Consider the following 17,331-nt stretch of genomic DNA (forward strand, 5'->3'; position numbering starts at 1 on the left):
CAGCTGTCCGGTACCTAGTTATAGGTTTTTACTAAGAATGTTTGTTTTGTTTTGTTTTTCGTTTTGCGCCTTCAAGTCAGTGTTAACTCCTGGCAATTGCCTGGACAAGTTTTTGAAGATTTCTTGAGAAGATCTTAGATTGCCTGCTTCCTAGGCCTGAGAGTAGAGTAATTGGCCCAAAGGCACATAGCTGGCTTTATGCCTAGGATAGGACTAAAACTCACAGTGTCCTGGTTTCTAGCCTACATCAAACTGGCTCTCTTTACTAAGACTAGAGAAAAATAAAACACTAATATTTAAAAATCCACATTGCTTTAGATCTAATTTCATATTAGATATACCTTTTTAAGGCATATATTCTTTTAATATTGAAATTATTTAAATGCAGTGATTATAATTGTTACTATGCTATTGTTCCATCTTTTTCCGTGCTCATTAAAAGATTGAAGATATTGAATAATTTTAAAATATGATTTAAAAACTGCAGTGGAATAGCTGAGCTCACAAGTAGATTGAAGATAAAAGATTGATAGGTCTTCAGCCCCAACTTCATTTTCTGCTTTGGAGTATAGTCTCAGATCCTACCAACAGTAGATACCATATAAAGCAAGGGTGGTATTCACTTACCTTCGCTGCCGGTTCGCAAATGGGAGCGTGCATGTGCGCCACCTCTGCATGTGCAGAGCATCAAAAACGGGACATGATGACATCCGGGCGGGTAGGCAGAGCCTCCTGCAGCCGCCACTACCAGTTTGCCCGAACTGGAAAGAACCAGCTGAATACCACCACTGATATACAGGCACATCATCTAATATCCTTTCCCAACATCTGTATGGGATAGGATGAGGGATCTTGCAATTTACATTGCCAAATTTCAAATGCAGGGAAAAAAGAAGTAATAATTTCAATACCCCATCTAGGTAGAATAGGTGCAAACAATTAGATAATATAACTCTGGATCCTGTCATTGGACTAATCTCACAAGAGATAAATAGAATTAACTTTTTAAAATCTTCATTTGAAATTTGAGATAATAAAATATAAGTAAATCGGTAAAGTAAAAACAAATTGTAGAACTATTTATTTATTTATTTATTAGTTTGATTTATATGCCGCCCTTCTCCGGAGACTCAGGGCGGCTTACAATGTTTTAAGCAATAGCCTTCATACTTTTGTATATACCTGCTTAGTAGGGCTTTCAGCCCCCCCCAAGCGGTGTTCTTTTTTATACAAAGTCAGTTTATTGCCCCCACAATCCGGGTCTTCATTTTACCTACCTCGAAAGGATGGAAGGCTGAGTCAACCTTGAGCCTGGTGAGATTTGAACTTGCAATAATTGCAGGCAGCTGGCAACTAAGTGCTACTTTAACAGCACTTAGTCCACTGTGCCACCCAGGCTCTTATACATACAACTGCTATTGTTGACAACTTAAAAGGAAGACTTGAAAAGAAGATTCAGTGACTTAGGCAGTCCTCAAAATGCTACTGTCTTCTACAAATGATGGTGAAATATTACAAATTAGTATTTAATAATTACATTATAAAGTTTAATGATATTTGCTGTCTCCAAATCCTACTGTGCTCGCTCCTCATGGTAATGGGGAATTCCTAGAAAGAATGAATGAAGAACTTTGGATTTGCGTGCCAAGAGTATTCATCCCCAGCAGGGTCACTCAGCCTGTGAGGGTCTTCCCAGCTGCCCAGCTAAACCAAGGAAGAACCTATTTCTGGACTTATACTGAGAAAATTACATAGAAAGAAAATACAAGATGATTTACAATATAATGCCAGATGATGAACCTCTCAGATCAGATGGCACTCCACATGCCACTGAGGAAAAACTGAGAATTTTTCAGTGTACTAATGATATGACTCAGTTAAGGTTTTTTGAAAGTTTAATTGGTGGTATTTCCATATAAGGAAAAAAAATCTGAAGCTGTAACACAGGGGAGCATAAGAAGCATGAACATGGGGAAGCTCAACACAGTAAAAGAATAAATGAAATGAAATTTAGAAATCAATATCTTAGCCATCATAAAATTGGGAATGGGCCTGGGATTGGACATTTCAGATGAAAAAATCACACTATTTATTACCTAGGACATAAAAAGCTAAGAAAGAATGTTATATTACTAGGCAAGGTATAGCAAGAACAATTTTTTAAAGATGCCTTTATTATTTTTATAACTCAATGTGGTGAACATACCTAAAACTCCTTCCACCTATTTTTCCTACAACCACAACCCTGTGAGTTCAGCCTGAGTGTGTGATTAGCCTGAGTGTGATTAGACATAAAAAGCCAATTTTTATGTCTAAAGCAAGACTGGAGTTCACTTTCCTGGGTCTGTCAAACAAGAAAACAATTAGATGACAGAACAAACTATGGAAATTGTCAAGGAAATTAAAGAAGCCAAAACCAAGGACAAAAATGTCAGAAAGAATTTAAAAAAGAATTTCAGAGAGATTTGGAAGAGTCAAGAATGAGCATTACAATAGCATATGTTAAGACATAGAAGATAGAAAAATAAACCTGGCGAAAAAAAATATTTCAAAAAAGTTTCTGAACTGAAAATGAGATTCCAAGCTTCAACTGATATGTTATATGTTAAAGGATACCAATAGACCGGTTTGATTTCAAAGAAATCAAGCAAAAATTAAATGAGATATTGAAATACTGTACAGCTACCTTATAAGATATTTCCTATTTATAAGAATCTCTGGTATTAAAGTTAGAACAGCATTCCAGTCATTACTTAGTCAGAAGACTACAGGAACTGATGTAATACTCATAGAAACATGGCAAGCAACAGAAAAACAAGTAAAAGTTCTAATCAGGCCAGCAAATCTGGAGAATAACACAATGGTCAACAAATTTGAAGAGATCAACCTATGTTCTAATAATAATAAAATAAAGACTTAACAGTGTGTGCAAATTATCATATTATATCCTAAATTTAACATACTAGCAAAATAAGGTTTAGGATTGTCCAATGGAGATAGAAGCCCTGTATATAAAATACTAGATGTTCATAGTGGCAATTATCTGGAATTTTCACTTCTCTGGACTTTTCCACTTCTTAAAAATTCAATGGCTGTACAAGCAGTATTACTTTCCTCTGAGTCCCAGCCCTCCTCCTCTTCTAAAAAACCCCCAACATATTTTCTTCATCTCTAATAGAGAGGGAAGGGAAGACTCCGATTATTCTGATTCTGAAAACTCAGAATATGACAGAGTATCTTCCTTCTGAGTGTATATTTGTGTCTGATGCAGTAGTTTTTGCAGGCTACAGCCACAATAAAAATATGTGATATTTGTGCATTTCTTCAATTGATCTTCTAAAAACAGCAGTAACTTCAAGGTTATACTGGTTTTTGTGAACAATTTTTGGAAGAAATATAGTCTTTCTCAAATTGCTAATGGTAGTACTACTATTCAGACATAGCAGCTTTATTTTTATGTTTTTTGCCAAATTACCAAGACATGTTTTCATTTAATTATGGTCATTTATAAAAAAATATGACTATTCAAGCACACCTTAATAATATATTAAAGTTATTCAGTCTGGTTATTTTAGAAAACAAAAATTTAAAAAGGATACCATAGTTGCCATTCTTCCCATAACATTCACCTTTCCACAGTTTTTTATCATTTATTCATGAGTTCCTATTTGCATCAACCTGCAGTGAGATTTAAGAAGAAATTTCTCTTGGTGATAAATATTTTAATTTTTGATGTTCCACATATCCTTATCTGTCACAACAGTTCTAGATACCTACTGTATGAACTTCGAAGAATAATATATTATATGAATTAAATGTTAAAATAGTAGAGAAAATTAATATTTTTTCATTCTTTAGCATGCTCCAGTATAGCACATGCTTGAAGCTTGAAATGATTGTAGTGTAAAATAGATAAAGATGTAATATTTTCTTGTTGTTTTGATTATATTATTTATTTTAGGTGCTGATGCTTAAGGATATACTGTATCTGCATGTTTATATTTAGTAGTTATTTTTAGTAGTTTTTAAATGATATCAATTATAATTTCTGTCTTCTGTTTAATTATGGACACCAGATATTTTAAAAAGATGGTAATGATGACAAATCTTATTGTTGCAATCTCTATTATGATGATGAATTTTCATTGTGTTTTACAATGGTTGAATGATAGAAATGAATATTAGTTTTCTTTGATTAAAATAACATACAGTTATCAAAACTTGTCTTTCAAGCAGTGTTTTGAGCAAGATTATTAAAGGCACATCAGTTATTTTTTCTTATCTTTCTATTGTATTTGCATTATTCTTCAGGTCTTGCAAGAGCTAAATCTGTCCCTAGTCACACATACTCTAATGAAGTGGTAACCCTTTGGTATCGACCTCCAGATGTTCTCTTAGGCTCAACAGAATATTCCACTTGCCTCGATATGTGGTAAGAATGCAGCACTTTTACAGAAACCATATATTATGGACATATTAACTTGTTTAGACAAATCGTATATTTGACAAGTTATGATTGTAGTTTGTGCATACCTATCTAGAAATCCAATGGAACAAAGAATCCAGTTGAACAGTAATCAATATGATGCTCTTTATTTGTGTAGTGCGTATCTAAAATCCACTGAAAGAAGATTGAAAAGGAACAAATTGTCTGACTGTTTAATTTCATTCACTTATTTTAGCCTATTTCTAAAATCTCAAGTTTTTTGTGGATTTTATTTACCGTCATCTATGCATTTGATAAGACAGTCATAGTTTTAATTTAAACAATTTAATTCAAACGATTGGGGAATTTTTTTCTTCTTCCTTTAAGTAAAGGAAGAACCATATATAACCACCAGTCACAATAATAGAACACTGGAATGGCATTCTCTAAGTAGCTGAACTTCACTTGCCAGATCAGATGGAAGGAGGCCAGAAGACTGTCACTTATTAACAGAAAAAAGCTTCACCATTTTCATTGCACTGCTTTAGAGTGTCTTGAATGTTTTTATTTATCAATTTTTAAAATTTAGGTTTCCTTGGAGAATTTTTACAACTACTTAATCTGTACATGGAAGAAATTATATAACTACTGATGGTTTTATCTTTAGCTTTTAAAATGTAGATGCATTGTTTTGAAGATGGGGCAGTTAACATTTCTGCTAAGTTCCAAGCATCCAGGCTCCTGGTAGTAAGTACAGTGGAACACAATAGCTGTTATACATTTTTTCACCAACCAAATTTTAGGAAATTAAGAATGCTAGATTTGAAAGGATTTTTGTTTCTTTCCTCACTGTTTCCTCACTATTATCAAACAGAAATAAAAGACTGCATTCTGCTTCCATATGCACTTTCTTTGTGTTACCTAGGGAGGAGGAGGAGGAGGAGAGGGTGAGAGTAAATTACAGTAATTGGCATGGAAGTAGAATGTTACTGTTTCATTTCCATTTTCTGAAATCAATTTTCATGTTGTTTAATTGGAAAAAACACATTTTTCTTTACCATCTGTGCTTGAAAATTACTACACATGATATTGAAGTCAGCCTTCTATAGCAAATTGTAAAAATTTTCATTTGTTTCTGGGGTCCAACAATAAAAAGCAAGGGTGCTTGAATTCAACATTGCCTATGTGAGTAAGCACTTTTTTGTAGATAAACAGATTTCTGTTATTGTAGCATAACTGAAGAGAAAATTTGGGTGATTAGTTTAACTTGAGCAGAAATTCTATGTTCATTTGTTCTCTGTTTTTGTTTGTACTCCTGCAGTTCCTGCATTATGCTAAAATTATGTCCAAAAATATGGTTCTGCTATCAATAGACAACATTTCCCTTAAGATTTGTTGTTCTGGGAATGTGGGCTTGGTTTTTTTTTTTTTTTTTTTTTTTGTGGTCATGAAAATGTAATTTCATATCATTGATTTTCTTTTAGGATAGTGAAAATGGTATGTACAAATTAATTGAATGTTGTCATTCATTCTGATTAAAAATGACTACCAGTTTTTGATCGGATAAATTCAAAGATCATAATTTTGACAGAAATATACTCTTAGATTTGAAACTTTTATAGAGGTATTTTAATGTTATGAGATTTCTAAAATGAAATTCATTCTGAGGGAGATTATCAAGCCAATCAAAGACTTATTTTCCTAGTAATACATATGACTATTTCCAAGGTGAAATTAATCATAGTTGGAGGACACAAAATAATATCTTTACTAATAATCATGAAATATTGAAGTCTCATAATGTAGGTCTTCAAAAGTCAAAAAGATATAAAGGACCTTTCAGGAAAAATGCTTTTGTTCCAGGTGAAAAATGAGGCATTACTGATTACATCTATCAAATATATGAATCCACCAAAATTATAATTCAAGCTGCAGTCTGCAGCAAACAATCAAACAGGTTACAGTAGATATATGTAGTTGTTGGGTACATCTGATAGCAGCCTTTCAATGTTTCACACAATCTTCAACTGAATTTCAGCTGAATCTATTCCAAAAAATATGGTAATTTCTAAAAAAAAAAAAAAAGCTCTGTGCAGATGTATAATTTTGTTCACCTTATATGCTTTATCATACAGAAACAGCATTATTTTTTGTATTATACTATAGCAAAATAGCAGGAGTTGTCTAGGCAGTTTCCGATAACCAGATATGGTTGAATGGGGGGGGGGGGTTATATAACACAGACATATTAGACTACTATAGCAGACTTTTCAGAGGACTGCCTTTGAAGTTTGCCTGAAACTGCATTTGGTTCAGACGACAGCTGCTTTGCTTCTGGATGGTGAAATCTGATTTAACACCAAAACACTGGTGCTGCAGTCATTACATGGGCTGCCAAATTTATAAATCCAATTTATATATGTATTAAATTTATATTCTGCTATTTTATTGCCATTTTAGAGATAGTCCCGATATTATGTATAACCTCACTTGAAATTTGCTTCCATGTTGTTATTTTGCAAAAAGCCATTACACAAATCTATTTAGACTATTTGGAGGATTTGTGGTAGAGTTGGGCTGCCTTTTTGTTTTATTTTGTTCAACTGTTGATTTTGGTTATGGGTGGTCTGTTTTAGATTGTATATTTTTTAAACTGTAGTTATCTCAAAAATGCTCCCAAATAGAAAATTTTTCTATTTTTTTCTGTCAGGATATTGTCAAAAAATACCATTCTGACCTTTCAGAACAATTTTAAAGCCTTCCACCAATTAAGGCTCTTTTGACAGAATAATTTTCCTTTCATCTTAGAATTGATTATTATTTTTCTCATCCTTTTTTCTTGTTTATTTCTAGACATATAGCAATAGCATTTAAACTTATATAGCATTCCATAGTGCTTTACAGCACTTTCAGTTGACAATGAAGAGCAGTTGACAATGTCAGCATATTGCCCCCAACAATCTGGTTCCTCATTTTACTGACCTTGGAAGGATGGAAGGCTGAATCAGAATCAAATCAGAATCAGGCTGTGGGCAGAGTTTGTCTTCAATACTGCTTTATAACCACTGCATCTAGATGTATTTCATATTGTAACATTTAACCAGCTTCAACTACCAAAACTTATTTGGCATTTTCCTATCCCACAAACCTATGCCTGAAACATCTTCCTAGAATGACTGTCTGAAATTATTTAATTCAATTTAGGTTTCTCCTTAAAATTAACTTTTCTTTGGATCATTTCCTTAATTTTTTTATTTTATTGCAAGTTATAAAAACATATTTGTTTATTTAAACTAGATAATCCATGATTGGTTTATTGTTCAGAAGTATTTTCAGAAGTTCAGAAGTACGTTCACCCATCTCCAAACCCATGTACTCGTCCATATAAATACACGGCATCTGTCATGTTCTCCCCATGTATTTATTTATTTATTAAATTTATATACCGCCCTATTCCTAAGGGACTCAGGGCGGTGAACAGCGAACGATAAAAATACATTTAATACAAACGTTAATAAAAAACCAATTAAAATATATTAAACACTCTGCTCTTAGATAATTCAAGACATACCAGTTTAAAATAAAATCAAAAAGCAATATAAAGGGAAAGTTAGGCCAGGCCGGCCTGCTGAAACAGGAATGTTTTGAGGGCACGGCGGAAAGTGCGCAGATCCGGAATCTTCTGTATCTCTGGGGGGAGCTCGTTCCAGATGGTGGGTGCCCTCACAGAAAAAGTTCTCCCCTGGGGGCCGCCAGTCGACATTGTTTGGCTGACGGCACCCTGAGAAGCCCCTCTCTATGGGAGCGTACTGGGCGGTGAGAGGCTATTGGTGGCAGAAGGCGGTCTCGTAAGTACCCCGGTCCTAAGCCATGGAGCGCTCGAAAGGTGGTAACTAAGACCTTGAAGCGTACCCGGAAGACCACAGGAAGCCAGTGCAGCTCGCGCAGGAGGGGAGCCACATGGAAGCGCCATGCTGCTCCCATAACTACCCGCGCGGCCGCATTCTGGACCAGCTGGAGCCTCCGGGTGCTCCTCAAGGGGAGCCCCATGTAGAGAGCATTACAGTAGTCCAGGCGTGAAGTGACTAGGGCATGAGTGACCATATTTAACGAGTCCCGATCCAGAAAGGGACACAACTGGCGAATCAGGTGAACCTGATAAAAAGACCTCCCGGCCACAGCCGTCCCCAACCTGCACCCTTTACATTCTGCTATATTCTTGATCTATGTACTACTTCTTGTGCACTTCCTTGCATCCTTGTGCGCTCTCCTGAATTACATGGTGCCTTTTGTGCACTACTTATATCTTCCCTAATGAGAGCATATGATATTGGAGCACGGGTTGGAAAGGGTGCACAAGAAGTACCAAGGGATTGAAGAAGAAGCTCGGGATGTGTGTGGGTCAGGGAGGGCATGGTTTGGGAAGAGGTGTGCAGAAGTGTGTAAGGGGTGATCACGGGTAAGGGAGGGTGCATGGGAATTCCCCCTTAGTTCAGGTTCAGGTTGGGGAGTATGCCTGAGTGGCTGGAGCATGAGATCTAGTGACTAATCCTGCTGGCTTCACCATTGCTTATGCTCCCTGTCAGCCACCTTTATTTGTTTGAAACTGGTATGGAACATCAATAATCACTTTATTCTTCCTGCTGGCTTTCCTATTGATTTATGGGAAACTCTCAGGAAGCATTGAAATAATCTGATTATGGAAGCACTAAAGTGGCCACAACTTTCACAAGTTTAATTCCCATGGGAATATTGGGACCTAGCATTCTGTGTTTTAGCCCATTTGAGGTTCTTGTTTCAAAAAAGTATTGCCCTATGATCCATTGTTTCACCTGGTTGAAGGTGAAAGACACAATAACTTTAATATTATATAGATAACAATGCAATCTATTTCAGGTTACCTATATCTGTGTTTGCTATCTTCTATTATAGAAATTCTATATTTATTTTAAATTACAATAGAAATCCTATATACCTGTACAAACATCAGAAATAGTATAACAAAGCGGTAATGTTATTGAGAAATTAATACAGAAGAAAATAATATTTGTAACTGTGGTTACTGGTACATTACATTTATCTTTGATTCCTCTGTAATAGAGGTAGAGATGTGTACTGTATAACTATGATTTGTGTGGAAATATGAATGTAGAAATTAATAGAAATAAAGTATATTCATGGATATTATTTGCAAATCTATACACCCATGCAACTCATCCAAGTTATCCCTTAATTTTCATAATTCATCAGTCATAAAACCTTCATCTGGAAATTACAGTATTTGGTTGCTATAGTTGTTAAGAATTTTTTTTAAAAGGCAAAGAAATACAAATCTAACCACAGGACAATGGTGGGAAGCAGGTGGCAGTGGCTGTAAGCTATTTATACACTCCATTTGTCACTGTATGGCATTGGAAAGTAACCAAAAGCTAATGATTCATATTCAGTATTAATATTCTCCAGCTTTCTGTGTAAATAGCCATTAGCTATTTAAGAATATGAATGAAGCTATCCATGGCATTAGTAATAGTAAAAACAAGCAGTGGGAATCATTGTGGAATATATTATAGTGTACTAGTCTTAGTCTCACCATGTAACTACCGGTAAGTGATTTGTAATATGTTAGAGATTTTATGTAATATAAAGCTGCCCCAGTTTATTATTTTATTGCCTTTTTCCTTTAGGGTTGTTAGTATCCTTATTTAATATGATTACAAGTATAAATCCATGTAATATTAACAAAATAATCCTGAAGGTTAAATATAATTTTTCTATTTCTATTTATTTTATTTATTTGAGGATGTTTGGTTCTTTTGCTTGCATATTAGTAGGCTGTACTCTTTGTTCCTTTCTCCTCTCCTTATTGAATACTAATTTAAACATTAAATTGTTGGGTATAAATGAAAGGTCTTTTGAGGTGCCCAACCAAACACAAATGTATTTTAGGGTCCAGCCAGAGAATCAGGAAGATTAATCCACGTTCCTAATGATTCCAACATTGAAGTTTCTAGTCTAGACCTTTAATCACTAAATCAAATTGGGTAGGGGGGGCATTTCTATACCAAAAAGTGGTGGGTTACTGCAAAATTATTTTGATTATAATAAAGTTGTTAATGTGCATTTACAGAAATACCCTGTTTTCTCCAAAATAAGACATCCCCTGATAATAAGCCCAATTGGGCTTTTGAGCGCATGGCAGTAAGGCAAAGTGCTTATTTTAGGTTTCAAAAAAATATAAGACAGCGTCTTATTCTTGGGGAAACACGGTAGTTTTCATAGAAATATTGGTTATGACTTAGTGACTTCCATATTAAGCTTAAATTTTATACAAAAATATTGCTGAAGTTGATTACTGATGACTTGTGAATTGAATATTCTACATAATAGTCATAAGAAATTCAAAGAAGCCTCAGAATTGTGTGGAAAGTATTCAGTATGTATACATTCAAGAAGGTATACATATATCACTTTCTTTGTTCTTTAAGCACCCAATCACTTTATTTCATGGCAATTTCTAATAGCAGTGTGTAATGATTTGTGATGTCATCTTAAAAATTGAGAATAGCACACAAATTTGCCTCTTAAATTTGTAGTTGCAATCTAAGAATTTTTTTAAAAAAAGTATTTATATGCTAGGAACCTTTTTTTTTTTCCATGACTGTACATGTATATATAACTTCCATGAAACTGCATGCAAACATTTGGTTAAAGTTACTTTTCTATTCCTATGTCTTTGACCAAAGATTGGTACACTTCTTCTATCTGGGATGGTCATCCTCTTTCACCGAGCGCGCAGCTTCAGGATGAACGCACATGGAGTGATGAAGGAGGAAGGGGACATCTACCTAGCCAGCCAGATCAACCTAATCAAACCCTGGCGATCAATGGGATAACAGATGTCTCAGCCAGATTGCCCTCACATTTTTTATTTCAATACTAGGTTTCTGTACAAGATCATCAATGTCTATGTCATGAAACGCAATTCTCTTGGTTAGAAAAAAACAACAACAGTCTGCAATCAAAATTAAACAATCACTTTCCTTCCATTTTAGAAAAATATTTACAAAAACTGTTTATATTTTTATCCTGATTCACATATGGTTGTCTTAGCAGATAGTTCCCCCATTTGAACAAGTGTCTTGAGTGAGGGTCTTTCACAAAGTTCCAGTTGAGTTGCTATATACATGTACAAATAAATAAATAAAATGTGAGCCACTAGTATCAATAAAATACAAAGGTTATGAAGTTTTTCTTTATTCTATCTCTTCTGATACTGGTGTACTCAGTCTCACATGTTCTCCAAATCTTTTTTCAAATAATTCTTATGGAAACATGCAGAGAGAGTTTCTTATTTTTCTAGCAAATATAGTTTTGTGAACAGAAAGATATAGTTTTCAAAGCTATATTTGAAGCTGTTTTGTAAAAAGGCAAGTCTGAGTTTTTCATAGGCAATAACAGTAATTTTTTTCATACTTACTCATAGTCAAGAATCCAATAAAACTATCTGCAGGGTGTGTACTAGGGTTTTTGCAGATTTTTTTGCCCTGTAATTTATTTTATGCTTCTTGTTTTTTAGGGGAGTTGGTTGCATTTTTGTGGAAATGATTCAAGGAGTTGCTGCTTTTCCAGGAATGAAAGATATTCAAGATCAGCTTGAAAGAATTTTTCTGGTAAGTTCATTTAACATTTTTAGCAAGTTTTAATTTTGTAACCTCCCTGCTCTTACATAAAAAATTGAAAACTGGGAATTGTTTTAGATTATTAGTCCTTTTGAACAAAACAGTGCAATATATATTTGTAAAACACATTATGGTACATTAACTAAAACAACTTGCTTCAATTATAAAATCATTAATTATTAAAGAATTTTTTCCCTTTTTTTTCCTTTTCTAATGAAGAGCTTATCATTTGTAGACTGTGATTCTGTAGAAGGTTCCCTATAAGAGATTCTTATTTTGAACATTATCATTTTGGGATTGATGGTTCATGTCTGTATCATTTTCCTTTTGAATTGTCCATGTGGAATATAAATCTTCTGTTTTATATATTCTATTTATTTTTTTAAGAAATTTTATTAGAATATTTTTTTCTAGTATAAAATACAAATGAAAATAAAAATCAGAAAAAGGGGAAAGGGAATAGGAGAAAAAGAAGAAAAAGGCAGTGATTTCCTACTCTTTTCAGTAGAATACAAATACAGCCTCAGCTTTTCGTTTTGCTTTTGAATAACAACAAGACAATTATATAGTTGCAAAATTAAACCAATCCTTAACCTAAAATTTCATTTTTTTTCTATTCTACATGGAATATAATGTCCAAATGGGAACGAAACTAAAGGAAATCTTTTTTTTTTTTTTTACAACAGTTGGCTTTACCATTTTCACCAGGTCAACTGATTTTTTCCATCTATCCTTCCATTGTGAGAAATAAGATATCTTTCCATTTATCCTTACTGAATTTTTATATATAATGCTGTCTGCATGTCTCTTTCTCTGACAGAAAGCGGGGGAGAGAGATCATATAAATTATCTAATATCTAATATCAGTTTTATATCCATTCTAAAAATCAAAACATTTCTTAAAAATGAATATCCTTACAATTACAATGACTACAACCCTACATTTATTACATCCTACAATTGCAATGCTAACAAATATTCAATATATCATTTTGTAAAAAAATTCTTTTAGATTAAAATCATATCCAATTGAATATATTCATTTTCTAAATTCAATTTCAACAATCTGTTCCAAAATTTCTAAAAACCAATTCATCAAATTTTAAAACCTATTTCAAACCTATAGGTTCAAGACAAATTGTCAATCTTTAATTCAAATTTGGAATGGAGATCCTGAACTTGTTCTCTTATGGTTTAAATCAACCACCTGCAGATCTACTTTTAGTTCCATTAAAACAATTTTATTTGAATCAACATCATAATAAATACCCTTTTTAAAAATACACACTTTTTGAAATGTGTATTTCAAAAAGTCAGTTTTGTCATTTTCTTGTGAAACATCCCCAGTGGTTTGAGAAGTTTCCTTACATGGTTTCATTGCTTTATTCCCACTGCTTCAATTATTTTGTTTGAACATTTCTCTAAAATGATTCTCATGACATCCAGCTGAGTTGGCTTCCTCCTTTGTAATTTGATATTCACCTTGTTTATATAATCAAACCTGGCTTTCCCACTCTTTTATATTCTTCGGCTCCCTCTTGTGGCCAAAGAACAAATCTTTTAGGTGGCAGACCTACAAGTCTGAAATAACTTAATCAGTCAGGTTCAGCTAAGGTTGGAAGTTTTTAGTCTCTGACATCAAGCACCTCAGAGTTATAAGTTATAGATCCTATTATCAAATAAGCATGGCAGATTCATAGAAATAGGCAAAATTGTGCTTTAAAATTTTAAATTCGTATGTTTCTCAGCGACAGATGATAAAAATAAAGTTATTTAAAACTTCCTTATTTTAGCTTATCATCGTCCTCATCAGTGAGCATTCATGATTTTTCTAAAATAGCACAGCTCTTCAAAAAGTGAATAGCATAGTCTTTTGCATCAATAAAGGTAAACAATAAAAAAAAGATGATTAAGATAGAGAAGGCATGAACTATTGTTCAAAAAAAAGAAGCAGTTTGAAAAAAAGAAATATTTGGATTTTTTCCCCACTGCAAATGAACTGCTAATCCTGTCTCCTAGTTGATGACTTACCAGCCAACTCTCACAAACTGCTGTTGTGTAGATCAGGGTTCTCCAACCTTTCAGACCTCAGGGACCACTAAATTCATAATTTTAAATCCCGTGGACCATTAATATGATATTTTAAAAAAAGATAAATAGTATTTAGTGCAATATAAAAAATGCAAATAATTTTTCTACGGACCACCAACATTTTCTCACGGACCACCAGTGGTCCATGGACCATCAGTTGGTGACCGCTGGTGTAGATGACTTGGAGGCTGATTTCTAGGAAACTTACTGTCTCTGGTGAGTTCTTCATTTGGAAAAAAGTGAGCCCTGGAGATCTTTAGCCAAGAAGCAGTCAGATGGCCTACTGAAAGTCCATATTCTATTTTTTTTAAAAAAATACAGTGGGGCAAAAATGTATTTAGTCAGCCACCAATTGTGCAAGTTCTCCCACTTAAAAAGATGAGAGAGGCCTGTAATTGTCATCATAGGTAGACCTCAACTATGAGAGACAAAATGAGAAAAAAAATCCAGACAATCACATTGTCTGATTTGGAAAGAATTTATTTGCAAATTATGGTGGAAAATAAGTATTTGGTCAATATCAAAAGTTCATCTCAATATTTTGTTATATATCCTTTGTTGGCAATGACAGAGATCAAACGTTTTCTGTAAGTCTTCACAAGGTTGGCACACACTGTTGCTGGTATGTTGGCCCATTCCTCATTGCAGGTCTCCTCTAGAGCAGTGATGTTTTGGGGCTGTCGCTGGGCAACACGGACTTTCAACTCCCTCCAAAGGTTTTCTATGGGGTTGAGATCTGGAGACTGTCTAGGCCACTCCAGGACCTTGAAATGCTTCTTACAAAGCCACTCCTTCATTGCCCGGGCGGTGTGTTTGGGATCATTGTCATCCTGAAAGACCCAGCCACGTTTCATCTTCAATGCCCTTGCTGATGGAAGGAGGTTTGCACTCAAAATCTCACGATACATGGCCCCATTCATTCTTTCCTGTACACGGATCAGTCGTCCTGGTCCCTTTGCAGAGAAACAGCCCCAAAGCATGATGTTGCCACCCCAACGCTTCACAGTAGGTATGGTGTTCTTTGGATGCAACTCAGCATTCTCTCTCTTCCAAACACGATGAGTTGTGTTTCTACCAAACAATTCTACTTTGGTTTCATCTGACCATATGACATTCTCCCAATCCTCTTCTGGATCATCCAAATGCTTTCTAGCAAACTTCAGACGGGCCCGGACATGTACTGGCTTAAGCAGAGGGACACGTCTGGCACTGCAGGATCTGAGTCCCTGGCGGCGTAGTGTGTTACTGATGGTAGCCTTTGTTATGTTGGTCCCAGCTCTCTGCAGGTCATTCACTAGGTCCCCCTGTGTGGTTCTGGGATTTTTGCTCACCGTTCTTGTGATCATTTTGACCCCACGGGGTGAGATCTTGCGAAGAGCCCCAGATCGAGGGAAATTATCAGTGGTCTTGTATGTCTTCCATTTTCTAATTATTGCTCCCACAGTTGATTTCTTCACACCAAGCTGCTTGCCTCTTGCAGATTCAGTCTTCCCAGCTTGGTGCAGGTCTACAATTTTGTTTCTGGGGTCCTTCGACAGCTCTTTGGTCTTCACCATAGTGGAGTTTGGAGTGTGACTGTTTGAGGTTGTGGACAGGTGTCTTATACTGATAACAAGTTCAAACAGGTGCCATTAATACAGGTAATGAGTGGAGGACAGAGGAGCCTCTTAAAGAAGAAGTTACAGATCTGTGAGAGCCAGAAATCTTGCTTGTTTGTAGGTGACCAAATACTTATTTTCCACCATAATTTGCAAATAAATTCTTTCCAAATCAGACAATGTGATTGTCTGCATTTGTTTTCTCATTTTGTCTCTCATAGTTGAGGTCTACCTATGATGTCAATTACAGGCCTCTCTCATCTTTTTAAGTGGGAGAACTTGCACAATTGGTGGCTGACTAAATACTTTTTTGCCCCACTGTAGAATTTTGGTAATTAGCATTCTGTTTTAAATTTAAACACTAATTAGACGCCCATTAAATTATTTCTTATTTATGGCTTTCTTTAGTCTGAGAGAACAAAGTATTTTCAAATACAAAATCTGCAAAGCATAGCATTATATAAGATGATGTTACAGCTTTCAAAGAAAGACATTTATTATGTAAATCATTATAGGAAACTGTATAATTTAGGAGTCCCAGGCTAAGGCCTATTCGCAACCAGGCTGCATGAGAGGTGGTCCAGCACGTGTATGAGCATGAGCACCAGCGCGTGCAGTTCCACTCACGCTTGCAATGGTTACGTGCACCGGCCACTTACTCAAATGAAGCTGTGTGTGCCGCTGAAATAAAATGCAGTTTGAGCAATGAATACAAATTCTGTTAAGCATCTTCTTCCTTGGTCTTTCCTGACACAGAACTCATAAGACTTGGGATGTAGGCAGAGTAATCCTGGGTATTAATGGTACCTTAATCAAATTTAAAATGCTTACAGAAGAATTAAACTACTGGATAGTTTAACTACTGATAGAAACACCATTTAAAAACAAGCAAAATTTTTTAGATTGCTGGTGTTTCTTATTTTTATACTTATACAATAATTTGTATGTTACCTGTACCTAAGACTTTGGGACAGTTAGTAACACAATATACAATCACAATCCAACAAATTATAAAATAATAATATCATAAAATCCCATAATACAAAGTATATTTCACTTCTCAAGCAACAATAAATAATTAAAAATACCCAATGAATTACTATTCCAATATTGTTTGACAACTATTGTCAGATATTAATAGGAAGAGAGCCATCCTAAACTTAAAAACTTTACAGCAGTGTTTCTTATTTTTTTTCTTTTAGTACCACTTCCTACTTTTAAAAATTATGTAGGATTCCGAAAGAACTTTTGATTATATGAATTATATTGATCAACATTTACCATATTAAAAATTCACTCATTTGCAGTTGCTACCACTTTGTGGAATTATATTATTTTTCAATCATTTGGCAAATAATTTTGATTTCATGGACTCCCAAGAGAGTTTTGGGCAATCCCCAGGGCTCTAGGACCATACTTTAAGAAACATTGCTCTAGACTAATGTGGCATAACTACAACACTTAAGCATTCTGCTGAGGTGTGAGAATGGACACTGTGTAAGTAGGCACTGTTAAATACAATCAAGATGTAAGACAT

The 17,331-nt window shown here is 34.7% G+C and overlaps 1 protein-coding gene across 4 annotated transcripts in view; it reads left to right on the plus strand.

Annotated features, from left to right (window-relative positions):
• The window catches only part of CDK14 (cyclin dependent kinase 14), a 223,714-nt gene that overhangs the window by 131,556 nt on the left and 74,827 nt on the right, over positions 1-17,331 (plus strand). For all 4 annotated transcript variants that reach the window (XM_034402352.3, XM_087892861.1, XM_034402353.3 and 1 more), the window contains 2 exons: positions 4,312-4,432; positions 12,003-12,096. In XM_034402352.3, the coding sequence (XP_034258243.1) occupies positions 4,312-4,432; positions 12,003-12,096 (215 nt within the window). The remainder of the gene's footprint in view (positions 1-4,311; positions 4,433-12,002; positions 12,097-17,331) is intronic.

This window comes from Pantherophis guttatus, chromosome 4, assembly GCF_059756535.1.
Source record: "Pantherophis guttatus breed Tessera chromosome 4, ASM5975653v1, whole genome shotgun sequence".
NCBI lineage: Eukaryota > Metazoa > Chordata > Lepidosauria > Squamata > Colubridae > Pantherophis > Pantherophis guttatus.